A 27,894-nucleotide genomic window follows, 5' to 3' on the forward strand; every position below is an offset into this window, starting at 1 on the left:
CATGCCGCCATATTCTCTTGCTCAACCCAGCAGGTTAAAGGTGAATGGAGATTGAGCGCCGAAAGCAAAAAAAACTACACACCTGCTTTATCCTGTTGTGCAGGAAGCAATGAATGAACCACAAGCTTGATGTGTGTCACTGCACCGTTTCCATGTTGGAAAGTAACCTGCTTTAAAATGTGATGAAGTAATGGAAGTTTTCTCTCTTTTTTTTTCTTCTTTTCATCACATATCAAAGAGCAAACGACCCCCCCTCGCTACCCTCAGACCTGCTGCTGGAGGCTCAGAAACCCACTTCCTGGTACTTTTCATCTCAAGGTGCTTCTATTCTAACACCACACAAACAGGAAGCAGGTTCTCTGAAAGGCTGCTGCAAGAGAAGAAGGTGTGCACGAGCCGCACTCACCTGGTTTAATTTGAGATGTGACTAGCTCAGCCCTCAAATGTATTTTCTTTTTTTCACCTAAAACATAGAGAGGTCTTAAAGTGGTAACTTTCCATCTTGCTGTCACCGTGGCTTGCATGTTTCTGAAGGTGACAAATATGTTACACCACATAAAGAAATAGTTGTATGTAAAAAGTCATTTGCAGACAAGGAAATATTCACTGTGTTGTCTGTCATCATAGTAGTACATTTATTTGTGAGGGCTAATATTGCTCACATCAGTCTGTCCACACAAATACTGTATTTAACAACCATATTGAACAGCTGGGGTCTCTGAGACCCCCCAAACATGATAAAGTTATGAAGTATAAGGCTGATAAGACACACACAGAACATCCACCCCTGCTTTGCTCCAATTAAACATCCAACAACAGCCATGAGGCCTTTTGTGTTTTTGCAAATGCAGTGGTGCCCTCAATGTATAATTACTGTATGTCTACAGCACTGTTACGTTTCATATTCCAGTATTAGTGCAAATTACATTCCTGTAACTTCCTGCTGCATTTGCTTGTGTTCATTAAAGCTTTAAAAAGAAATGACTGTATTTACAGCTCATTGATAATACGTGTTGGTTTTGGTTTCAGCACCCATATGTGGGATTTTTAACACTTGCTCCTTTAAAAGAATGTGTGAGACAGAATGAAACAGTATGAGGCGGTGACTAATCATCCAAGCATTGGTCATCAACCACCTGTGAACATTAAAAAAAACAATATTTTCAGGCTCTTCTCCTTCTGACTTATTGGTATGCAGAGAGCCACTCGAAGTTACACTGAAGGGCCCTGAAGTAAAGTCAGCCTCTCAGCAGGAAGGTGACTTGTTCAAAGATGGGAGTGGGGGTGGGGGTGGGGGTGGGTGGGGGTAAAGGAACAAGACAAGAATCTTCCAGGTCCAGGTTCTCTGGAATAAAGCAACAAGGGGGCCTCCATGGGTCAGCTGTGACGGGTCAGCACCCACCATTGTATGGAGGGAAGGGAGTTCCTGTTCTGGCTCCCTTTTGCAATCTGAGAGAATATAAACATGGACAGACGGAAGTGTCCAGAGAGCAAGGAAAAGCAGAAGCAGTGTAGATGTTGAGTAGAGAGCATAAAGGGGAAAGCTACAGTATGTTGTTACTGAAATCCAATACCGGTCTGTTTGTATTAATGGTCAAGAAGATTCTTATCTCCATTTATTTTCTATGTAAAAAATTCATAAAGTCGACCACATGGGGAAATGTGCTCGATAGTTTGATAATCATAACGATCTTGACAGACCCTTGGCTCGACTGTTTATCCCTGTTTATCCCTTTCTTACCAGGAATGTCGTCACACACTAATCGATCTGCTCACATGTAACCTCACGATCACTGATCAGGTCGTAACCTCCGCCTATCACACTTTTTATTCTCAGAATAAAAAAAGAAATATTGATTTCCACCCCAGGTCAATGCTTCTGCTGAAACCAGGAGCTTTGTGTCTTTTGCGTAATCAAACCTGCTCAATCGGAGTTTGATCATCCCCAGGTCAATACCCCTGACTGCTCTCACCAATCAACTTCCACCACAGTGAAACTCCCTTTGGTTCTGCATCATGCACACAGAGGCACAGACAGCAGGCCTCTTGTGTGTCCAACTTCTGTTTGATTTTACTTGTAAATATAATATTTGTGAGCATGTTTTATCAATGACATAAAGTGTTGGTGTTCAAAGTCCCAGACCTTGAGCTTTGCTGTTGCCAATGATTCCAGTTTGTTTCAACTTGAGCCTGGTATTTCCTTAATATATTTGTCAAATTGGCATTAATAAAAGTGTGTTGATATAGTTCCTGATAGCAGTTTATTTGTGCATGTGCAGACAACTGTCACAGTGACTCTGAAGAAAACTAATGAACATGATAATTCTCTGGCAAGTGGTTAAGGTATAAGCAGCTTCCTTTTTTCTGATTTCTAAGCGGATTCATGGGGCACAACTCTTGAGTCTGAAAGCCCCCACTGAAGAACTTTGACACAGCTGCCTTCAAAAACAACTGAAATCCCTCAAGGCCTTTATTATGCAAATGTTAAAATAGTCAGTTCCTTCTAATACAACCCAAATAAGGTCATGTGAGTAGTTAAATTTGAAGTTGGAATATAATTTGATTGGGCATTTGAAACTTAAATCTTCATTGCAGGCATTTGAATTGATGTTTGTTTTTTAAACTCTTAACATTCAACAGGTTTTGTAGTGCAGTGCATCCATGTGTGTGCTGTGAGTGTGTTGCCCAGTTTCCCATAACAACCCTTTCACACAAGCGAGTACACAGATTTTACTTTTCCAAAAAATATGGGGTTTATTGACTTAACTGCAATCAATACTTACAAAAAGAGAAAAAAAAAAACAGGTTTTCATATAAACTCACAGAAATTACTGTAGTGGAAAAAAAACATGGCTGAAAAAATACATTCAACAGTTTTTACTTTCTTTGTGTCAAAATCTGTTCACCTCTTCCAAAAACACGTGAAGGCAACACAGAACAAGTGACTTAAAAGAATCATTGTCCTCCATTATCAAATATAAAAGGCTAGAGATGCCTTAGCTACCTGGAATGTTTTCTATGAGGCACTTCCAATGGTCAAGAGGGTGGGGGCCCAAGCAAGTGCATCAAGCATCCAATCAAATTAAAAAAAAGAAAAAACTAAATAAACTTTCCTCAACCCATTTGGTCACAGCTATTGCTTGTAATAAAGAGACTGGGTGTAAAGAACATTACTGACAGAAGACATTTCAACACAATCAGTCTTCTAACTTGGAGACTAACCAGTGATGCAAGAGGCCCGTTAGCACCACCTCTTTACTTCTACCATCAACCCAGGTTCAATCTGTGAGAATAATACTTCTCTTTAAAAAGGCGGGACAAGATCAGAAACAAAAAAAAAAAACAGACGAGTTCAATCAACGTAATAACAGTCAACTACTGTTACTGTCGGATTATTGTAAGGTTTGTGGAGGGTGGGAGGGGACGTCAGGAATGAATACAAGCAAATCTAGTTTCGATGGAATTGCAGTCCAATAAGAGGGAGTAAAGGAAAAAAGGTACAATAAATAATCAAAACGCAAAACATCTTTTTTTGCATTTTTTTGCTTTAAATTAAGTTTCATTTTGACAAAGTGTAGTTGCAGAACAAGTCATTGAAGTACAATATATTAAACTGTGAAAAAAGGAAAACTGACAAAAACGTCTTCACAATCTTTAGATTAATATGGAAGATCATAATTTAACATAAAAGAAAATATATTCTATTGTTCATTATCCAGATAAATACAAAACAAAATTAACAAAAAATGCATATGATCACCAATAAATATGTTCTGATAAGTTAAATAAGCAGTGACAAGAAAACCTTCTGTCTGGAAAGTTTTTCAAATAATAATAACCGTAATAATAACATTAATAAAAAATAATTATCAAACAAAGAAAGCAAAAGGGATGTAATGAGTACAGAGAGTGCTCATCTGAGCAGGCTTTAAAGTAAGGGAGAAGTAAAGTAAAATAGCTTGGAGATCCGATCTCGTCAAGTTGCAGGATGTACAACTGCACCATGGGAATGCTGGAATTCCCCGGATCGGTGAGGATGAAGGGAGGGAGGGAGGGAGGGAGGCAGGGCTGAGAGGTGGGACAAAGTCTTACAGGTTTAATGATCAGTTTGATATCAAGACTTCCTTCCCAAAAAAGAAAAAACAAGCCAGTGACCAGCAACAGGAGGAGAAAACTCAGACGAGGAGGGTGGGAGGGGTGGGGGGGAACATAACCAACTTCCAGTTCAAAGTCCTTCCTGCAGACTCACCCAGTCCACAATTACATAAGACGAGGCTTGAGAAGAACCGTGACAGGGGGGTGGAGGGGGGCAAATGAAAAAAAGAACCAAAAAAAACAAAACAAACAGTAGTCCATTCACCCTAAACACATGCAGAAACCGCCCCAGGCACTTTTTTCTTTTCATTTTTCTTTTTTAAAAACTATTCATATCTTTTCAGGGTCTGTTATTTTTTTTTTTTTCCTTTTGTCTTAACTCAGTCTGTAAAAACGGCTGCGGTAGATCTACAGTTACGTTAGTGAGCACCCTCTAGCTAGCTCGGGGAAGTGGTATCGTCAGGGAGGGGAGAGCGAGGGAGGCAGGGAGGGGGGGCTGGGGGCTAGTGCAATGCACTCCCCTTTCCAAGGCCACTTGTGCTGCTACACATTCAAGAACAAATGAAGAAGAAAGAAAAAAAAGAGAAAAAAACAAGTGGCACCTGGCAAAAACAGTCAATTCTTGTTCTCGTGATTTTCATTGTTCAATTTCCTCTCCTTTTTGGCACTATGACACATGGCAGGTTACTTTTCAAAAACTTGCTGTGTGGATTAACTGGGATGAAATGATCATTTTAGTTCCCTTAATTGACTACATCCTTATAATGCTAACAAGAAAACTAACAGCGATGTGTTGTGTAAGGGAGGACAAGGGGGTTTAGGACAGGGGCAGAGGTAGAGGGGAGTGCCGTGTTCTCTTTGTGTCATCAAACTTAAAGTCATTGGTGGGTGCGTGCAGTTTAGTCGTCGGAGATGGAAAGGCGGCTGAAGATGGGAAGGCGGCGGGTGTTGTCCAGCGTGGGGGACTCGGAGCCACACAGGCTGCCTCCAGAGCTGCTCTGGTAGCCCTCTTGGTCTGACAGGGAGTCAGGAGGGCTGGATGGAGGCTCGAACATGTGAGGTGACTCCAACATGGGTCTGAAATAGTAAGGTGTGCTTGTTGGAGAGGGAGGTGCAGGGGTGTTGGGCTCTGTGCCGACAGGACCGTTACTGAGGCTGGGCCCGAACAGGTTGGCCAGCTCCTGGCTGGAGTAGGTGAACGGGTTACTGCTGGGCCAGTCAGCTTCATCAGGGAAGAAAATTGGTGGAGGGGTGACCGAGGTGGGGCTGTCCCTCAGCCCGTTTGAGCTGGAGAAGCCTGCAAAGCTGTAGCTGTGCTGCAGTCGAGGCCTCTCGATCTTGTTGGAAGAGTTTACTTGGGAGGACTGCTGCGGAGGTCCACGGCGCTCCTCAGCGTTGTGGATGAAATGGCAGCGAGGCCCGTATGGGCAGAAGCCGATGGTGTGGAAGGTGCGGCAGAGCTCAGTTTTGTATTTGGGATGGCGGCTCAGGCTGCGCAGTTCGTGGATCCCATGAGCAAACTGGCATTTGTCACCATATTTGCAGGAACCGTTCTCCTCAAAGGGCCTGCAAAGCTCCGTCTTGTATCTGCTGGAGTTCACTTGGCTGCTGCCGCTGGTGGGACTGGCCGGGCCCAGGCACTTCTGGATGAGCCTCTCACCTGTCTCGGAGAAGGAGCGGTCTCGCAGGCGGTTCTCCTTGTTGTTGCTGGCGTTGCCAACCCCTGAGATGAGCGAGGAGTGGTCCACTGCCTTCAGGCCGTTCATAAACTGGTTCTGGCTGAACTTTGTGCTGCTGACAGAGTGCCGCCGCTGGTACACGCCTCCCACTGAGGGAGATCCCACCGCTTTCCTGTCCAGCAGGGCTCCGGTGGGGCTGGAGATGGGCATATTGTTGCCAGTGCAAGGGACAGTCATGGGATGAGGGGCACCCAGGTTGTTGTTGTAGCTGAGCAGTTTGTTGTTCTGCAAAAAGAAAAAAAAAAGAAAAAGACACAAGAGAAACACACATTAGCACAAGTATGCCACAGAATCTCAAAAACGTGACAGTTCATGTGGTTTTGGATTGAATTTCAAGAGCTGGTGGGCTTAGAGAGAGAGAAAAAGAGAGGAAAAAACCCACAGCCTCCTCTTGCATGACTGTTCTTTTTGGCTCTGACAACATGAGCGGATACAGGCCTATAGAACAGCAGCTGGTTTGGCAAGTTGCCCTGGGTAGGAATGTGTGCTGCCTGTTTAGTAAATGGAGCAGCAGCACATGAGGCCAGTGGGCTGCTAGTGGCTACAAAGAGGCTGCATCATTTGAAAGATAATGAAAGTGGCCGAGCATCCTGATGAATTTCAAGGGGAAGGGGGTGGTGGTAGTGGGGGGGTAACTAACTCATCTGCTTTCCAATACACTCCCACGCCACAGGAGATGACTGGTGGTGACTAGCTCCATTTACATTAAAATCTCACACAAGAGTAGCAGAAGAAATATGACACCGCAAAAAGTTAAGATAGTCGCAAAAACAGAGCAGCAACTACAAAAAATAGTCCCCCCCCAGCAGATTTGTAGGCTACATGTTAAACGCGGTTAATTACTTATATAAACACTTTTTATAGGAGCAGGGGGCAGGTTAAAGCCGGACAAATCTGGTCAATGATTAGCGAGCATGTGGCTGCTTTGTGAGACGCATTAAAAAAAAAAAGTGGCGCAAAAACTGCAGCCGTGTAAAAGAAAAGATGACATGGAGAGAGCGAGCGGCGGCCACAGCTTGGTGGTGGTAGTAGTAGCCTAAAGCCCAGCGAGAGAGCACACATATCAAACTTTAGCGCCACGAAATGAAGGGTAAAAAGTTATGTTAATGTTACCGCCAGACTTTCAACTACACACACAAGTGTTAAATAAGCCTCGCGACGACGATTAGAGGAGGAAATGGGCTTTTAAAAAGGGCGGACTTGAACAAGCGGTAAGCTCAAGAAAGAGAGAAAAAAGGCGGAAGAATAAACAAAACAAAACAAATCAAAAACAGCAATACAACAACTGGCACACAAACACATCCGCACACCCACACACATGCACGCACACTCAAACAGGCAGCAGAGGGCCTCGGGCATGCAGGCAGCAGCTCATCATTCCTCCACAGCGGCTAACTCCGCGCTGCTAACAGGAGGAAAAACACCAGAAAGAAAAGAGGCGGATAAAAAAAAGTAGTTTGTCAAGTCTCTACCTTGTTCATGACTTCGAAGTCGAAGAAAGGCGACACCACGGCTGTGGTCATCTTTGCAGCGACCGGACTCAAGTCAAAAGTATAAGTGAGAAGAAAAAAAACAACAACTGCTAGTTACAAAGTTGCGCAGAGTCTGCTGAGTTTCTGATTTGCAGCTCCTGTGTATTTTTGACCCTGCAGAACTCCCCCTCTGCCCCGCTCCAGCACCGACATTTGCTTTATAATGCTTTGCAGGAGGAGCCTCGAGCGCTGGGCGTTCACTTGTGAGTTAACTTTTTTTTCCTTTTTTTTTCTCTCTCTCTCGTTTCTTTCTCCCTTCCTCTTCTGCGGACAAACTTGTATTGGTTTGACAGTTTGTTTGAGATTACTACTCCTGCTACACGGCAGGACGAATACTAAACATCTGCGAGCTTTTATTTCTCAGAATCATGAATCAGTTTCTCTTGCACTTTTATCTCTGTAGTTGGGCTCTTTACTAGTTCACCAGGAGGGTGCAGGCACGTAAAAAGTAACTTATTAAAGTACATACACATGCTGTATGTGTGCTCTGTTTATCTGGAGTTCCTCTGCTTTTACTTTCATACACAAATACACAGTGTCAAACTTACAGAAAGTTACTATAAAACCCTAGAGGAAATGATTAGGCTACATCTTTATTTCCTTATTTATTGTGTGTTTAAACAGTCTGGAGTTGTTTACTAAGAGGCGCTGCACTATCCTCAGGCTCTCAGCTACCATCCACTAGCCTACTCTGTAATTAATTTACTCTTAATTGCTGGACTGTAACGTCACTTGTGGGACTTTCCGGTGAATTCAAGCAGCCAGGGCTTGTTAACTCTTTCCTCACCACAGTTATTTCCCCCCTCAGATTCTTCTTTACTCTGTCTTGTCTTTACTGTTTCCACCGCAGCATGTAGGCTATGAGGCCTCCCTCGTACAGTGTGTTTACATTGAAGTATGTGTCATCTCATCAGGTGTAGGCAACAACCTGATACACAGTGATCTCACAGAGTCCAACCACAGTCACAGTCACACTCACACTCACAATGACACATATAAAGGAGCCCTGGCTGCAGAGAGTGAAACCTATACAAATCTATTGTGGTCCCATCTTCTCCCTCCCTCTCTCCCTCCCTCCCTCCCTCCCTGAATCCATGACAGAGCAGCCATCGGCCATGTGCAGAGTCAATGTCAGGGTTGGGTTGCAATAGTAAAGAGGAGAGGGAAAAGAAAGGCAGGGGTTGGGAGAGAAGAAAAGAAGCTGTTAACAACAACAGAAGAAGAAGAAGGGGGAAAAAAAGAAGGCTGGAGTTGGAGGAGGGGAGGATGGCGTGAGGGGGAGATTTATGGGGGACGTTTATTACTACACAGCACTGCCCCAGGGAGGTGAAGGAAGAGGGGTGGGGAGAGAGGGAGAGAGAGAGAGAGAGGCAAAACATTCCCTTTCCCCTTCCTCTTCTTTGCCTATACAGGAGCCACACAGGGGGTGGAGAGCTTTGTCTCAGTGCGAGCAGCCGCAGAGGAGGCAGGGGAAGTTGTTTTTACACTGAAATGTCGAATTCAGTCGAGATAGAAGTGACCAGATAGAAGGCCCGGCCCGCATGGGAACGAACGGGTATATACGCATCTCTCAAACAAAAAGTTCCTCTCACAAGCTGACCTTTAAGAACTACAATGTTATCTGAGCCCACGCATTAAGAAACAGTAGATATGCAAACGCAGAGTTATTCTGGACCCAGCCAGAGAGGAGCGAAGGGTGTGTGTGTTTTTTAACATAAAAAGAGTTTTTACGAGCCACGGCTGCGAGGAGTAATCTCCCCCTGGAGTGTTTTCACAGACGACAGGGTGGGATGGCAGACTTGCTGGAAATCACGTCTGCAGTTCAAAGGCCGTGCCACTGATTGATTAAGTGGATCAGATCGATTGTTTCCCTCTGTGGAATAACTACAGTGAGGAAGTAGGAGGGGAATCACAACATTTTTCTTTTTCTTTTTTTTTTCTTTTTTTTTTACAGCTTTACAAAAATCTGGAGCTGGTGTGAAATGACCAAAAGCACTCGTATAGTATGTCACACATTAAAAAGGCAGAGAACCAGAGGCGGGGTTTACTTAAGTCCAGTAAATGCACCGTGGACTGTGGTGTCGGAGTTGGAAATTTCACAGCAGATACAGATTTGATCTCCTCAAGGTCAGCAGGGCTCAAAACTCAAAAACAAGCCAGTGAGTCTGATTGAAATGTCTTTATGTTGTTTTCACTGGACCTTGGCCTCAAGAAGCCTCCTGCACTGGCGGTTGTTTACTTTAATGCTCTCAGATGTATCATGCCTGCCTGATATTGTGCGACTCAGTAATCCTTCCAGGTTTAGGAGGAGGCACCTGTTTCCTGCCAAAGTGAAAATATAAAGAAAAAAAAAACACACTCACAGAGGCTGCTCTCTCAGGGGGAAATGTCAGATGTGTTCCTGTTTTAAAGACACAGACAGTAAACCTCCATAACTGACATAACTCTGACACAGTGCCCTGCTGAAGTTTGCACACGCCCACCCCCTTTGACTCCTTTACTGATTTAACTTTTAGTTTTGCTAAGAGGTCATGTTAGCTTAAAAAAATGCATCTGCTGCCAAATCCCTCTGGCCCTTGCAGTTACAAAGTTAATTTGTGTGACAGTGTGAAGCGAAACATCAGCAATATTTCTCACTTTTGACATATTTAGGTTAGATTCAGCAGTTATGAGCCGTGTTCCTTCTTCTATTCATATCAAGAAAACCTTCCTTTTTTAGTTTGCTAAGAAAGTTGAGGTGAGGTTTTAGGGTATCGGCTGGACTATATGTGTTTAATCACTGTTGTTTTTTAGATTATCACTCATCTTATTGAATGCGAAACTGTGAAAAATGCCCGAGGAGATGATTTGCTATCACATATATCAGAGAAAAGCAGTAAATTCTTAAAAATCGTAGCCTAGAGCTATAGAACGTTTGGCATATCTGATCCGAGTTCATCCACATATCACAGCTTGTTGAAGTGCAGGTGGGATATTTATGAAGTGAAGCTGTTCCATTCATTCCCCTGACTTCCACAGCGACGAACACAAAAGGAACAAACAAAATCTGAGCTCCTCAGGCAGGATTTTCCACTGGCTGTTGACAGAGACGTCGTCTCTCCACAGAGAGTGTATTTCTGAGAATCTGTGCTCCTCGAGGTCAGGGCTGTCCTCCTTTGGCTTGTATGGGCCCATCAGTCAGAGCAGAGGAGCTGCAGTCAGTCTCTCCTCAGCCTCTGCTGGACGGTTTGATTCCTGCCTCCTGTGCTGTCGTCTCCGATGACCTCCTCAGAGGGGAGGATGATAGTGTGTGGGGGGGTGACAAGCCTGAGGTCACTGATATGGTTTAAGTGGGATGACAGGATGTTAAATTTTTATCTATCTGAGCTGGAGATGAAAGAAGCTGTGGAGAAACACAACAAATTGGCTGTGGTGACTTTTAACAGCCAACAGGCCCAGTCTGCAGTACCACCCGATGACCAACAGAGGGCAGAGTTCTTCCTTTTCTCTGCCTCTCTCCTGTTGCACCACTTCCTATTTACTCCCCCTCTCTTTGTGAAGTATTTAAAGTGTCCCTCTGTTTGTCTGAAGCACAAATTTAGATTATCAGAGCGTCTACACCTCGAGTGTGAATTTGGAATAAAAGATTACACAAGCAGGTTTAGCTCGGTCAAACACAGCTCTTTCCTTGTGTGTGTGGCTTTGAGGGGAATTAGGACTCAGCAGCACAAGTCTGTGTATTGTGTAATCAGCCTTTGCACTGACACACTAACTTACTGGCCTTGTATGAAGCAAAGGAGACTTATCAGCTACAAAACACAAATTGGTAGTGCGGTAATCTCAAGCTGTGCTGCACCACATCCCACTCACAGAGACCACAGACTCATTAATGACATCTTAAAGCAAGAATAAGAAGTATTTTAACTGCTGCCTGCCTGGGACACATTATAGTGTCGCTGGTTGGTGATGAATAAGCGTGACTTAGCTGTTTGCCACATACTGGCATTTATGATTCCTTTTAAAGTTAATTTTCCAGCTGAAGTATCTGTTTTGGAAGAAACAGGCCACCCCACACACACAGACACACACTTGCATTTTCGATTTGCTATCAATCGGGGATATTATGAGAAACACTGAGCGGAACGAAACCACTTCATTAGAATATTTTTTAAATCTTGTATTTTTGTGGTGATAATATGACTTGCGACTTTATTATTTACGTCAGTTCCTGGCAAGGATACATCAGATGTAAAAATCCTTCACTAATATAGATGATATGAGGAGGTGAAAGTACAAAGTATTACCAGCGTGGTATCTAGAATCTCCCTTGTGGGTGTTGATTATTATCATTTAATCATTAATGGGAAGGCGTTATTTGTAATCATTGATTGTACTGATATAACAATGCATCTTATTATGTTATTCTGAACGTAGTGGAGCTGAGTGAGAGCTCAGAGTTCACGTACAGGCAACAAATGCCTCAACGTCAAACCTGATATATTACAAAAAACTGTCGGAGATGTTTCAACTCTTATTAAAGAAGACACAGATTACTTAATAGTCCCATAACTTCCCATTTTTTCCCCCAGCATGTGAGCACATCTTTCGAAACAGTGCCAGGACAGCTCATCAGTCCGCTGATTGTTGAGCAATCAGCAGCCAGGGACAGCCAAGCTATCAGTTTCTTGAACACGCTGTCATGCATCAGCCCACGTTCGCTGTGACACTGAGTGGGTGTTTTTTTTTTTTCTCTCCTTAATTTAATTTCTGTATACATTCCCCTCCCCAACATCCCAGTTTGTGTGATCCCGTTCTTGTGCGTATGAGCTTTGACAGCCCGGACACCATGATTGCCTCCTTTCATGTCCCGTGGTATGTTTGCCTAAATTCATAAGGGTAGAGCTGTGGTCATCGTGCCGGGTGAAACTAGCCTCAGAGGAAGAGAGTTTGGGAGCGAGAGCGAGGGAAGGGAGGGAGGAAAATAAGAACTAGCAGCGATTAATTGTGCATAAGAGTAGCCACAGCATTGTTAGTGGTGAACCGCCAACTGCTCTTGCTGATGTTGTTCCCATGAATCGCTCCAACTTGCCCATCCACTCACTTCCACTGCCCCTCATCTCACACTGGGTGGGATGCGGCATCAATGCGAGCCTTGGCTCGTTTGGATAGCTCTGACGCGTCGCAGCGTTACACGACCAAGAGTTCAAAACAAACACCGCACTGGGGAATGAAAGTCTCGGGCCCACACCAGTGCCGGTTGGTTCGCAGCAAAACAGAAGGATAATGATGTTTTGGTTTAATGCAAGGTCGTAAAAATAGCAAGAAAACAAGCGAGTGAGGGGTCAGTGTTGAGAGGAGATTTACTGTCCGGCTCTCTGCTGACACGCCGGTCTCTAGAGGAGAGGTTGTATTTAGAACGAAAGCCCAGCTTCCTCCTCTGACTTCCTGACCTGCGTTTCCTGAGGAACAATCTTTCTGTCTATCCAGAGGGCTCATGGGAAGTGGGATAGTTTTGTTTTCCATTTGCACATTATGGGTCGCAAAGGAAGAGGCACAGGTCAAAGGCATCAAGCTATAGATGACCACAGCTATATGATGACACAATGAGCAGACACACTCCGGGAAGTCAGGGTTAGGGACGCAGGGAGGAGAGGATCTCGTGCTTGTTGTGTCCAGTAACCCCCCACCACCCCCCTTCCAGGGCTCAGCGTGTCTCCGTTGGGGTCCGGCCAGACCTGACCCTGGTCCAGGTGTCATGACCATGCGGCGGACGCTGAAACGAGATATTCCTCAGCTCCTCACTCAACACGGGGAAAAAAAAAAATCAATGGGCTTTGTATAACGGAGGAACAGTGGAAAGCATTCTCTCACCAAAAAAATCCTTGCCCCTGTCCCATCTGTCTCCATTCTCCTGCAGTCCCAGACCTCACAACCGGCCCTGTGTGGTCACTCCTGGACTAGAATTACACAGTCCATGTGTCCGCCGCTGGACAATACACAAAGCCAACCGCCCGTGTGACCCTGCCCACTTTTCTCACACTTCATCCCCGCCGATTTATTGAATTGGACGTGCCTCGGTCTCCAGATATTGACGGTCTCTCCAGATGCTGTTGACGAGGACATGGGTGCATCCTGTGTTTGACAACAGCTCGCCACTTGTAAATGATATTAGCTTTTGATGATGTGTGAATTGATGGGAGCGTGGTTTCCATTTAATGTTGTAAAGCTGTGAGAGCAGGAACCAGTTGTTTTGCGAGTCGTCCTCACTCGACCCAGGGCATATGGCAGTGCGAGATTCCTTCATGTTGTCAGTGCGCGATGATTTATCATGAAATACTCTGCTTTTATTTTTACTGCAGTTACTAATTTGAACCCTTTCGTCTTCATTGTAAGTAGAATGCTACAAGCTTTAATCGTCTACAGAATATTTCTTGAATGAAGCACTCCAGGCCTTGTCTATGTCTTGACATTCTTTCCACCATGTTGGTGGTAAACTTCTGCTTTAGTGCGTACAGTATTATGAGGGTCCTGACAGCTCGGCACACTGCAGCTAACAGAAAAACGGCAACCCACACTGCAAAGAAACAACACACTGACAAGTTGACAAACACACATGCAGCAGAGACGACAACTAAATACAGCAACATGCTGGTTGTGTTTCCTATATTTACATCCATGCCTCTGTTTCATGCTGCTCTCAGTTTCTTATATCAGATTCTCATTCTTGTATAAGCAGTGTGGATGAGTGCTGTGTGCATACTGCTAATTACTGCCTGTGTGGTATGATGTCATGTACAGTAGGCCGTCTGGTCTGTATTGTGTTTCTGCCATGTGTGGATGTGTGCCTGTGACTGCTTTTTCCTGTGTATGCGTACATTCCTTGCCCAGGCTGAAAGTTTATTTCCCTCTGGGATACAAAAAAAATAACCAATCAATATTATCAGTTTGGCAAAGTTGATGTTTTGTTTTTTTCCCCCCTTAGTCACGCGGTTTTCTTCAGCTGCACTGTGCTGAGCTCTGGAGGCCACTGTAGCTTATGTTTTATGAGGAGACAGGCAGTAGTGCGCCTCAGCAAAAAACTGCAGGTGGGTGTAGTGGTGAACTTTGGGCTCTTAAATATATTGCTATCCAGAGAGTTACATGTGTTTTAGCCTCGGCAAAAGATTATTCATCTGTTAAACTGCACCTTTCGCCCGTCCTCTTGAGATGAAAAGTCCTTGTAACGTCTGCTCTTTTCTTCTCCGTGACCCTCCGTGACTCCCTGAGAGTCACATAAGCTTGTGAAGTGTATCCGTTCTCCCTCTTTAATGGAAAATGATGAGGAAATGAGCAAAACTCAAGCTATGTGGATAAAGATCAAGGAGCCTATGGTGGAGAGATTTCCTCGGAGGAATACAGACAAAGGCTCAAACAGCATTTTATGTTCTCAGAGGGGCCAGAGAACGTCACCGTCATTGTACCTCTTTGATTGTAATTTCGGGAAAGCAATCCCAATCACTCAAAGAAAACAACTCAGAGGGATTTTGTATGATTGCCCACAGTCAAAACACAGCGTGGCCCAAAATAGAGTTTGATGTCCAAGATGAGTCTAAGCTGCTTCTTTTTTTTCCTGCTTTTCTTTTTTTTTTCCTGAGACAACAACTCTCCAGGTCTTTGAGGCCGGTCCAGTCCAACTGCCCCCAACTGTTCCCCACTCCGCCTCTTCTTTCTCCTCTACCCTCTTTCACTCCTCTTCCCTGGCAGTGAAAGAAAGTGCAGCTGTGTGGAGTCCTTTGGGCTGAATGAGAAGAATTAGCCCATTTGGTTGACTTTCCTGGCCAAAGCCATAATTTTCTGCTGCCAGGGCTGAACATCCAGTCCAGAGCAGTTCCTGGGCTCCAGCCACTTGTATCCATCAAGGACAATGGGGATTGTCCCACAGCCATATACCACACAGGGGTCCAATTGCCCGTCTGCCAAAATGTGGAAGCATCTACGGGTCCAGACTTGGGTGCACCACTGAACGCAACCATTTTAACAAGTCAATTAGTCCAGTTTTGAGCCTTTAAAACAGCCAGGCCCACTTGTTTCCAACACAAGACTACTTGTTTCCAGAATTATGAAAACCGAATGTCGTTTTTTTCTCCACGCTACTGCCACATTATGTCTCATTTAAGGTAATGACACTAATTTCTCGAAGACTTCCTCAAACAAAAGAAACTTAATTGGGAACAAGTGGTGTTACTTCACTCCAATGGTGAAGATTTTCTTTTTATTTAAGAACAATGTGATCTGAGGGCTGAATATGAGCCTAAATTAGTTGTCAAGACAGTTGTTTATTGTAATTTGACCAACAATATGTGTGTCAGCAAGTTTGCGTCTCGATGATGCGAGGCTTTAACAAGCAAAAACTGGTATGAATTATGTAGTGAGGTTGGTTTTCGCTTTTGTGAGTGGTTTAATGTCATTAGCATGCCCTCAGAAATATACACAGAACTGCTTGTGTGTGTTTCCAGTAAGCACTATTAGTGTCACATCAGGCCAAAATGGCAGCCAATGTGACTGTGTCAGCCCTGGGGAGTACTCACATTATTGCTGTGTTGTGTGACAGCTGAATATGGAAACACTTCTTGCGCTTGTTAAATACTTTCTGGTTTGCCCCCTTTTTTTCTTGCCTTGTACTCTTATAGGTTCAACAAAGTCTAGTAAAATCGAATGGCTTTCCCAGAAATGAAAGTTTATTGTCCCCCTCTAGCCCACCCGACTCATAAATAATGGCACATTTACCAAAAAATCCCAAGCCGACAGTCCCCACCTTCATGCCATTACCAGTACCACCATATGCCAAAACCGCTGCCAAAGTACACCCAAACAATCCCCCTTTCTACTCATTGAAACCTTCCAACTGTCTGTTAACAGTGTTTACTCCATTAAAGCCCACAGACACGACTGTTCAGGAGGGGAGAGCAGTCCAAATACTGCTGGTGGGAACTGTACATGAACCTACTCCGCCATTATTCTCCTATCTTCATTTTGAACTTTTGCTATCATAACAAAGAGTTTTAAGTGTTTTAGCAGATGTAGACATTCATCAAAGTGCTGCCTTTTTGCTGTTTGACGAAAAGCTGTGTTGCACCGGCTACACCATGTTCGATCCAAGTCCACTCATTGCAGACTGTACAGCTAGAAATGGATTTGTAATACGTCGGTCGCGAAATGAGCTTTTGATGCTAATTGTGCTTTCTTTTTCCAGCTTGTGCTTTTCAAATTAGATTTGAAAAAAAGCAAAGAAGTTTTCTCCGCTTTCACGCTGGCTTATGTTCACACGTACACTCAGAGAGGGATGCGGTCAGTCTCTATGTGAGACATTCATTCAGATCTTCTGAAAACGCCAGCATGGAGTCGGCGCGATCCAATAAAATCAAAGATATTATGAAGAGTGAGGATGAAATGAGTTCCACATGAGCAGCAGGCCTATGGGGGGAAACCTATTAATATGTTTAATATGGTGACCTCAATCATTTATTTTAATAAAACCTCAGTGTTGGGCCATGCAGACTTGGCCTGTGCTGCTGTTTCCAGGCACCTTGGGAGTTCAGCTTGACCTCCTTTGATCATCCGCACTGGCTGAAATTATAAACAATCGCGCTTTGTTGTATAGTCCATAAAGTGCATGAATGCAGAGACAGAGTGGAGCAAAGTTAGTGGAGTTAGCAGGTGAGAAAAAGTGGTGTGTGGGTGGGAGCCTGGTAGATAGAGTACAGTACTGGAGCTTCCACTGTGGGTAATTCTTTTCACTGCATGACTCACTGCAGGAGACGGGTGCACAATTAAAATACCACAGAAAACTGTCACAACCTTCACATTAAGCACCTACAAACTCTCATATTGGCTGATGACGTCAGCGTTGACGTACATTTTGCGCCTTTACATTAGAAAATGTGACATTAGCCTAATATCATCACGTCTCCTCGGCTTTTGACTTTCTATGATTAATTCTTGTTTTTGTACGTCTTGTGTTTTTGTCCGACTCCTCTCACGCATGATATGAGTCTGTCCTCTCTGAAAAATTAATGTTCAGAATAAACAAGGGTGGGCCGCTTTGACGTGATTAGAATATAAAGAGCATGGGAATAATAATCTTGACACCCTTTTGCTGAGGTCAGAAAGAGAGTGAGAGAGGCATTGAGTGGGTATTTGTAGAACTCAGTATTCAGCCGTGATTTATCTCCACTGAGGTATCAAGGTCGGCGCCCTGAAAATGTCTTTGCTTCAACAAGATGCCTTGAGCCGGATAAGAGGGTCTAAAGCTCCAGTTCAGCAGCATGATGGATGAAAGTGTTCCATCTTGTTTATGCAACCTGACATAAGGCATCTGCTGGCCTCTGGAGCGTTCACTTCATGCTGTAACAACCCGCTCTGCTCCCTATTAGACAGTGGAACAGAGATTATCAAGGTATTTCAGATACAGGAGATACAGTGGGGGGGTGTAGGAAAATTACCACTTGCTCAAGGACGTTCAGTTCATTTGGTCTTTTTGGAATTTTACCTACACTTAGAGGACTTTTATTTGAGCTCAGAGATACAAAGAGTTTGAATGTACTGTAATAGCCTACATAGCTAGCTGTAATCTGGTCTGGATAAAACAAGCACTGACGTTCACTCAGATTTAATATTTGACTGAATATTTACAGCACCGATATCAGTCAAAATGATTTATTTGTCCATTACTTTGGTGATGATTAAATAGCCTAACTAAGCCTGTTGACATGCTAACATACGACACAATAATAATTTGTTGTTATTTTTAACTTGTTAGCATGTGGGGATTGGTGTAGTTTCTGTTGAATAAAAGTAAAGGGAAAAGCCTCATTCAATCTATTTTTCAAAAACATTCACTTGTTAGCTTTGAGCTAACGCAAACACCTAGCTCTAATCAGGCCGAGTGTGAGCTCATGTCTGATCTTACAGTAACAGTACAATAAAGCTTTCAGCAGGCCTGAATTTATTACCTTTCGTCATGCCACATGTTTTAGCAAACAAACACCTCGCTAAAAGACATGACATTCTCAGTGATGAGGTAGCTTGCGCAACTGCCGATAAACCTGTCATGTAGCCACATCGCCGTATCCTGTTGGCAAAGCTATTGTGGATCTTCATAATAAATTCAATATAGTAAAATGTTTCATTAGACATTATTGTGTACTCTGTTATTCAGCTGTAACATTTGGGTTTATTGTTCAGTTTGTGAAACCCTATCTACTAATCCCCTGATCATTTTTCTTGATGAAAAAACATCAATTCTCAGCCAACTATTTTGGTTTAATGGCGTCAAAGTTGGGAATTCTGGGCAAGCTTCCTACTTTCCAGTATATCAAGCACAAAGAGAGTGGATGCAACTAAGGTGGAAAGTTTGGCAGAGTAGCACAGGTGTGGATATATGTGCTAAAACTGCAGCTTTTTATGGTCTGAGTTGCCTCAACGGAGCAAAGCCATGTAACAAAACCTCGACCCGGCATTCGCTGTTTATGCTCATGCCAACCAACAGAGTGGTTCTCTTGTTCAGATTAGACAAATAAATAAAGATCTGCCATAACAATGTGCTCTCGGACATGCTGTAATCATTATATAGTCATGTAATGTACCATAAACGTAATAGCGCCAGGCAGTGATGGAGTTTGTTTACTCTTGTGTGGGCTCATTGTGTTTTTCAATTGTGCTCCATATGTGAAGAAGCTGTGGACTCCCGCTTCAGTATCTCCCCCCATCTGTCTTTGTTGTATGACTAACTTAAACATAATATCCCATTCAGTTTTTTTCTCCTCTTTCGCTCTCCACCTCCTCTCTACAGCTTCTTCTTTTTTTTAAAACATCCATTACTGCAGGACACAAATCCCCTCAAACAAACAGCTGCTTGCATAAACTTTACCTCCTTCTTTTCTAGTATACAGTATTTAAATGGCAAAACAACAAAAAAGAAAGACAGAAAGAAAGAAAGCGAGAAAGGACAGCTGAAGAAAGACAGAGAGAAGCCGAGGGATGCCGAGGGGAGGGAGGCAGAGACGGGCCCAGCACCAGTAGGGAGAGAAAGTGCGGAGTCATGCTGTAGGAATGCTGGACGGAGGAGGAGGGGGTGGGTTTCTGGCGTGACTGCCCCATTTTTCACAGCCATAATCAGAGCCAGCTGTCAGTGAGAGGGCCCAGAAGATGAAGGGGGGGAGAGAGAGGGAGCAGAGAGGGGGAGGAGGAGGAGGAGGAGGAGGAGGGGAGCAGAGGAGTGGGAGTACACGGTTTTTGGAGATAGGAGACGTTGGTAGAGATTGAGTTTGTGCAAAGTTAATATATTTCCTCTTCATGTATCAGTGAGCTTTAGGGGTGTGCAAAGGAAGCATCTGAAAAGATTCAAGTGTATAAAAAAGAAAGAAAAAGAAAACGACATAAAGGCGCCTGCGTGCATATTGCATGGTAACACAATAAATAGTAGGAGTGGATCAGATTGTGGCCTTGACTCATCCTGGCTGCAGTCTGCGCAAGGTTAAAGGAGGATGGAAGGAGGCCAGGGTGTAGCTTCCTGTCTTCCTGTTGCTCCTGGGCCCTCTGCAGTAAAGAATGACGAAGCAGAAGCTTTTTCGACACACCACCGAGTGTCTGTATCGAGTGTACACCCCCACTGCGCACATACATGGAGCGGGGATATAAAGAACAAAGACCCCCAACCCACATTAAAAGTAATGAAATAATATTGTGACTTGTAATTTTCAGATTTTCGGAGCATTATTGAAGATTAGGAACAGATGTGTCGTCGCCTAGGAATCAGCTTACAGTGCTGTGCTTGTGCTTTGCACATCTGCGGCTGTGGTAAAGCTGCAGCTACCAGCCATGCCAGCGCTGCTACAGCCCCAGAGCTCTGAATGTAAACTCCCGCTGTGTTTATGTTTAGTCTACACTCGTACGGTACATCTTCCTTCCACTATATGTGAGGCTATGTTATGTTTCGGCCCCGCGACAAGTGTGTTAATGCAGTGTCCTGAAGTGTGTCAGCGCCATTTGTCATGAACTTGCTACAGAGGAATTTGATGAATCGTGAAAAGATATGAGGAGAGAAGAGGAAAAAACAATGACAGCGACAGTTTCTCTCCCTCAGCTTGGAAAGAGCAATAAATCTGAGGTGAATTATTACACAGCCGTGTCCTGAAGTAGGTTAAGTATTAAGGTTCATATACTGTGGCGAGATATTTTTTTATGACCTATCTCTCTTAGCCTGCGCTCTCTTGCACAGTGACAGTACCATGTACTTTATATGACCCTCAGTGGTTTGATGGAAAAAGGCTCTACTGGGAACGGCTTGGCTTGTTGATTTTTGTGTGATTCATGGCTCTTAAAGAGGTGACCTCCTCGAAGTTGGAGTACCAACCTTTCACGTCAGCCCCTCACGTCTCGGACACAGACAGTACCCACGAGACTTCCAAGAAATAGTGTCACTGGCTAATGAACTTTGCAGCCACTACACTGATCTCTTTCTTTCCTAAGTGGGTTAGTATAAATTACCTAGTGGGTTGCATAAGGCCCTAAATGGATCGCATAAGCTGTAGTCTTCCTGGAGGACTGATTCTCCTCAGTGCAGATGTTTCATCCACTGGTTTTGTTTTTTTAAAATATCTGTTCTATTCTTCACTATTATTGCAAATGAGCTGCAACTGAAGAACAATAGAGGACACACCCAAGCAGAGACATACCGTACTACATACATCTTGCTGTCTGACAAGCTATTTTAGGCCTAACAGAACTCCCCTTTCTACCCACTTCCTGTGCACAGGTCTTGGTGTTTAGCAGGCTCAATAATAAACCAGAGATCTCGGGGGCTAAAATGCCCATGAATGCACTCAAACCTGAAGAGGCCGGGGGGAAATGATGAAGAGTGAAAAGCCCACGGTAAAGGTGGTTACTGTTACTGTTAAATATTCAGGTGTGCAGGTGGTTTCTGTCCTTGTTGGGGCACCTTTGATGAGTGTCACTGGCAGGAAGAGCTGTCAGCAATGCAAATCAAATACTAACCCTATTTACTATGCTCTGCTTGAATAGTATACACACTTTTTGCATATTGTATCACCAAAGGAAGCTGCTTGGCCCCCGTTAACCCCCAGTTCCTCCTGCTTCTCTGCAGAAAGCGGAGACTAGGGTGTAAACAACAACATTACAGATGGCTGATTTCCATTTCACCTTTAGTTTCAGCGTTGTAGTGTTGTGTACATCAGCACAAACCTGTTGTTGACACCCAGTGGATGTAAGTTTACACTACACGTCTGTCTGCAAAAAATCTTTTTCCTCCATCTTCCATTTACTTTGAATGAGGCCCTCGCGACGGACAAATTAGAGAGTGTGTTTCCTGTTTTTGGGCGATTAACCCTTGTTCACCTTTGTTCAGCTTTGGCCGTGCGGATGTGCATGGCCGGCCAACAGAAACACTGATGCACTGTCTCGGGGAAATAGAGAAGTTATTATACTAGTGCTGTTGTGCCATCATCCATCAGCGATAGACTGCAGCGTTGCTTTCAAACACTGTTAGAAGAATGATTTTTGGTGTTTAATGTGGGGCGCGCTAATGTGGCTGAAACTTGTGCCTGGAGGTATCAGGGGTCCTGGTGGTCTGGGTCCAGGCTGGACAGTTTCCAGGTTCCCCCTTCCTTTGGTAAACCAGCATTAGCATCGACAGATGTTAACAAAGCAAACTGAGTTCCCAGAGACCGTATAAAGTATATTTATTGTTTTCTCTTGTGTTTGTGGAGCTATTTCAACACCATTTACAATTTGTTTGGAATTTTTTTCCCGCCATGAGTCATTTAATTTTCTCCATGTACTTGTGTGAATGTATTAGCATACATAAGATCTGCCTTCGGAGGCGGAGGATCTAACTTGAGCTGCATTTGTGAGGTCTCCAAGTTTCCAGTTGAGGAAAATAACATAAACAAACTTGTGCTGAGTAAGTTGAATGTTCATTAGCCCATATGTAAAACATAATTTCATACTTTTTTTCTGTTGATTGTGTGTGTGTGTGTGTGTGTGTGTGTGTGTGTGTGTGTGTGTAAGGTCTGCGTACATTCAGTTCAGCTCCCTCTCAGCCGGCCTATTTCTCTGCCCAGGAGTTGTTTATCAGACTGAGCAAATGGCCTGTAGCCTCTCTGAGTTCCAGCCAAGTCCAAAGTGGAGCGGGTTCAAACTCCAGACTTTTGACTTCAACAGTGTGTCGACTCTGTCTTCATGCGGCCCAGCTGCTCTATTATCAGAACTAGAAGGGCACGCCGACTTTCCCCCGGCCCTGAATTTGGGATCGGAGGGTGAGTCATTATTACACCACTTGCTCACTGAAACAAGAGGTGAGAAAGTGTCTAGGTTGGACGGTTTGTAAAAAAAAAAAAACCCCTCAGTGACGGCGGAGGGTCGTGTTAAATGAAACGGTTTGTCGTTTTGTTGACGAGTGATGTCACTCCTCACTAGTGAAAGCAGAGCTGTAGTTTCACCCTATTTATAATCCTCCCTCATTTATTTCCTTGTAGCGTTTCTCATGCTTTCTTTCTGGTTCGGTCTTGCTCGTCGTCTCTCGTCACTCAAAGACAAAAACAACTCAGCCTGTAGCAACTTCTGGCCTTAACACTTGATCTCCAGTTCCCTCCTCTGTGTGTACATATCTATTTGACCCAAGAGTGTCTTCTCTTATCAATTGATTGAGGCTGATGATGACTTTCCACTCTCTGTATACAGCGAAGCATCTTGGGTACTTTCCAGGGCACTTTCTCCTGTTTGGCAATCGGTTGCCTTGTTTACCGAGCTGCTAAACTCTGGCGACACCACAGGCTGTGACTCACGCTGTGAACCCGGCAGTCGCCAGTTCAGGGTTCAGTTTACAAACAAAGTTGCTCAATGTGTCCTCTCTGGCCACGGTCACACTTGTCTTCTTATCATCTCTTTGAGATGTGACTCGAGATCACAGAATCTCTTTATACCTGACCTTTCCTCGCTGAAAAGCTGTTGTAAGACCGTTGTGTTCATTTGCATTTATGCACAGGCACGATCATAACAAAAGTCTCAGGGAGTTTCAATCCAAAAATGAGATGCTGCCAGAATGAATTATAATGAAACCCATTATCAGGTGAATGTTAAACTCACCCAGTGCTCTTTCCCATGATAAACCCACTGCTGTTTTGGAAATAAAACTAATCTGATAACATTCAAGTAGTAAGATTTTTCCAAAATGGCTTAATTCATGGCCCTGAGTCAAGGTTACCAGAGGTTACTGCAGGGCATTTTCTTATCTGTAATTCATCAGGTTGTGACTAAGAAGCTGTAAGTTCAACATGAGCACCACCACCACACAACCTGGTTTATATTTTCACACAGTGAGAGGCGTTTTGTCTCAGTGCTATGGCCAAGACCTATCACTAAGTACCAAGAAATGATTGGCCAAGCATCAGGAAAGAACGTTAAGTGAAGATTAAATAAGGTTTGACGATGATAAATGACTCAAAAAAAAAAAAAGATGAATCTCGGAGATCACTTGCAGATTTGTACAAGTTCACGTCAGCCAAATATCTGTTGTGTTTTTTTGTGTGCGAACATAACACATGCAGCGCTCATTATCAGCCTCGTGCCACTGCCGCACAGCTTGTTGCAGGAACTTATGTCACTTCCTTTCTTATCTTATTGATGTGGAAAGAGAAAGCCCCCTTACTTTCCCCAGACCTAGTTACCACAGAGCTACAAAAAAAAGTCTGATCACATGTTTTCAGACCTGAAATAACCTGAATTTTTGTAACCACTCAGCAGATGTTGAAATTGCCTTTATCCCCTGACTCTTAACTGTCACATTTAGCACATGTGTCGGGGCGTTGCATCTGGGCGCTCTGTGACACTGCAGCTGTACCTGTGTGTGTCGACCCATCGAACAGGATGTTCGGTGTGTCTTCTCTCTGCAGGCATCCGTCCCGCCCACCACCAGGCCTTTTCTGTGCCTTGTACTGTATGAGTAAAAGTTACACGGCAGACTGTATGGAACATGCAGAGGAGGCGAGGAGTGCTCCACTCTTTGATGCACCTTTGTACATTGGAGGCACGAAACGTCTCGGCGCTCAGTCGTTTAACCCGTTCGTGCCCACACAAGAATATATTTGCACATAAGAAGCAACAAGCACAACAACAACCACCTCCTCCTCTATGTGGAAAATCCTCCCATTCTCATTCACTCAACGACTGTTATGGGCTTCTTTGACATTTCCGTGATGTCCATGTATCATCGTTTAGACCAAAGACCATGTCATCTAGGTCAGAACTTTTTTTTTTCTTCAGAAAGACGTCCTTGCAATGGCAGCTGTGAGTGATTCATTTTTCCATGCTAGTTTATTCAGGATGGACAAGTGATAAACAGAACAAAAGCCATCTAATAGTCCAGACTTAGTGACATCTAGAGGTCAGGTGACAGACTGTAACCCACTGAATGTCCTCTCAGCAATTCTCTAATCGTCACGTAGCTCTGCAGTTTCTCATTTGTTTGATCTTCTGGCCACAACCTGACACAATTTTTTCACTCTAAACAGCAACTTATTGTTTCTTTTGTCCACAACAGGAAGGTGTGTTCAAATTGAACTGTAAACAGCAGACAGAAAAGGTTATAGATAGCCACGTTATGAGAGTTACGTTCATCTTCAGCATATCATTGCGCCTCAGCCAGAGCCCAATGCATTTTGTCTTCAGTATCGGGTCGTCCATGTGTCCCATTCTTCACAACGCAAATCACAGTTTTGGCCTCATGAATGATGTGATATCTCAGTAATACCCTGAAGGAACCTCTTCAAATGTGACACAAACATTCATTTTGACTTGAGCATGATCTGATTCAGTTTTGGTGGCAAAGGTCAAAGGTCAAAGTCATGGTAACCTCCACATCTCCGTAACACGTTGAGGAAATTTATTGAAATGTCATGCAAACACTTATTTGGACTCAAGGACAAACTTATTAGACTTTGGTGGTGAAAGGTCAAAGGTCAAGGTTATGATTACCAGAGAAAACACTTTTTTTTTTTAGCTGTTCCTCAATTGGGACACAATTTCAAACAATTTGTGAATTCTATAATATCTTATATGATTCTGGATAACCTGAAACTGGAGTGGCGGAGGCATTCAGCTCTCACAACAAATACATATAAGCGTAGTAATTCAGTAACTGAGAATTTGGAGAATGAGATCACTTTCATCTGACTTGTTTTGACTAATCCAAACAAAGGTCAGACTCGTCACCCGTGAATAACTTGCAAATTTATCCGCATTTTACGAGCAACAATTATTTATAATCAGCTCCCGCTAATCGCTTGAAGTGGGCCCCAGTTTCCAACCTATACACGTCTGCAACTCTTTTCAACCAGATTTTGCCCAGTTTTTCAACCACCTACACGTCTCCTGACCTGTAAGTCACCAAATCAAATTCTATTTTGTAGCCGGAGAGGTTAATGATCCACTATTAACGGCCCAATCGTGGCTGAACTTCATCCATCTTTTACCATTTGCACTACGTTTGTCACTTGGCCCCCATGTTTGTCTAAGGAGGTGATTACGTGAAGGCCAGGGCAGGGCCAGGCTAAGTAGGTTTAAATAGTGCTGCATTACTTCCTCTGGGAACCTGTTAATGGCACAAACGATCCCCCCCAAAACAACCACTGGATAGCAAAACAAGCAGCACAGTGAAAGGTCAGTTGACCTCTGTTTTTGTGTTGGAAACTATTTGGGGAATTAGAAAGTGAGCATGTTCCTTATCGAATCATCAGTCACTGAAATGCCACAGAGGATTCTTTATATCGTTTGGTGACTTTGGTTGTATTTATTTATATTCATCATGTTACTAGGAATGTACAGTCACATGTTGTGGTGGGGGCTGGAAGCGGGTTGTGTAACAGTGTCTGAAAAAGTTCTCGGTCTTACTAAAATGCAAATGCTATGAAAATAATGTCCCCAAATTATAGCAACAAGCCCAGATAATTTCCTGTAGTGGTGCTTAAACTCTGCTATTTCTGCTTGGCCCTGTTTATTTTTGGGAGGGAGGGGGCCGGGAGGATGGGGACTGTGGACACATAATCCTCCCAGAAAAGTGATTTATTTATGAATTCCAGTGCAGAACCTCCCCTCCTGAGAGCCAGCCAGCCTGCCAGAAGTCATTGGCTGATGTTTACAGGACTGGATTGGCTAATTCCCATGGTGCAGTGTGCCTGCAGTGCTATCTTATTTATACAAGGCCTGATATGGGAGAACAGAGGGGTTTATTTTGGGATATTCCCCATAGATGGATCCGATTTCTCCAACTGGAGCAGTTTCCTCCATACGTGCTGCACTTCAGGTTCTAGCGGCGGGCTGCACGCCTGTGGACACAGCTCGCCACTGCTGCAGTTTTAAAAGGGCTGAATTGGCTCAGTAGAGGAAACCATGTCACAACATCTCCAGTTTAGACCCGAGACAATAGACTGAGTTCAGGGACTACACAGGAAGTGGAATATTAGTCACATAAAAGGTGTATTGTTTCTCTTGTCAAAACAGTTTTCAGGAATTAAAAAAAAAAGTCTCACACCGACTTAATTTATCACTTCATATAACAAAGAATCACGTCAGGGATCTTGTCGAGGACTTAAATAACCTGCAATTGCTCATAAAGAATTATGATATAATTTGTTTTACTAAAGAAACAATATTTCTTTTTAGATGGTGGGGATTCACACGGCAAACCAGTCATTTCTCAACCTCTATTACTAAAACAGTATTTTATCAGGTGTGAGCGGTGATAAAAAACATCTGTATGTTTTTTTTTTCACCCTCAACAAATGAGTTAATCAAAGAAACCCAGAAAACATGTAACTCGTGTTTGCCTCTCAGACAGTATCACCTGCAGTCTCACGTATCCAGACCTCTGAGACGCTGAATGTTTTTCTCATGCTCTCAACACGCAGCTCGATGATGATTAATTCTTTGGAACGGACGACGCTGAATTAGAGGCACGGCTCTCACAGTCTGTAAATGTTTTAATTATGAAGCGCAAACACATGGAGACACACAATCATAACAGAGCATATTTGTGATGATAAAGCAACATCTGCCTTTTATAAGATCTCACGTCATTATCTGTCGTAACGCTGGAAAAAACACCTTACCCGGCCTTGTTTATTTCTTTTTCTGTCTTCATCTTTCTTTCCCAGCCCCCTACTGTTACTCTCCCACATCCGCCAGTGATTTAATGATTATATAAAGGAATGAGGGCATCGTGAGAGGGAGTGCAGGACCCCTGACTGAGCCGACACCCTGGCCCAGATGCTGCTTGAGGTGTGTTGATCGTCTTTATCCCGCTGACAGCTTAAAGCTACACAAGACTGACGGCAGGAGCAGGTCCCCATGACCAAGTTAGGCAAAGGAAAGTACGCGAGGAAACTCCCCGCAGAGGGAACCTCTGGCTGCACTTCTGATCCAGGGATATCCCTCGATACTTATGAGGTGACAGAAACTCAGGTCTTTGCCCTCATCGCCCCCCTCCCTCCCACACC

The 27,894-nt window shown here is 43.9% G+C and overlaps 1 protein-coding gene and 1 long non-coding RNA gene across 2 annotated transcripts; one reads left to right on the forward strand and one right to left on the reverse strand.

The window, feature by feature from the left end:
- The first annotated feature begins 242 nt into the window (after positions 1–242).
- On the forward strand, positions 243–27,673 carry LOC146963435 (uncharacterized). Its single transcript, XR_015034714.1, has 2 exons — positions 243–318; positions 27,553–27,673. It is a non-coding gene; the product is annotated as an uncharacterized LOC146963435 (long non-coding RNA).
- zfp36l1a (ZFP36 like 1 zinc finger CCCH-type a) lies at positions 2,729–7,498 on the reverse strand. The gene is made up of 2 exons (XM_085767182.1): positions 7,307–7,498; positions 2,729–6,059 (listed from the first exon to the last, which is right to left on the reverse strand). The coding sequence occupies exons 1-2, from the start codon at positions 7,355–7,357 to the stop codon at positions 4,995–4,997; spliced, it is 1,116 nt and encodes a 371-aa protein (XP_085623308.1). The 5' UTR covers positions 7,358–7,498; the 3' UTR covers positions 2,729–4,994.
- Positions 27,674–27,894: the final 221 nt, after the last annotated feature.

This window comes from Trachurus japonicus, chromosome 22 (genome assembly GCF_045865225.1).
Source record: "Trachurus japonicus isolate A0001 chromosome 22, Traja_1.0".
Classification (NCBI taxonomy): domain Eukaryota; kingdom Metazoa; phylum Chordata; class Actinopteri; order Carangiformes; family Carangidae; genus Trachurus; species Trachurus japonicus.

Coding starts and splice junctions, on each gene's coding strand:
- zfp36l1a (XM_085767182.1), bottom strand. CDS start 7,357: ATGACCACAGCCGTGGTGTCGCCTTTCTTCGACTTCGAAGTCATGAAC. Junction 6,060..7,306: donor ACTTCGAAGTCATGAACAAG/GTAGAGACTTGA, acceptor TTCTTTTTGCAG/AACAACAAACTGCTCAGCTA.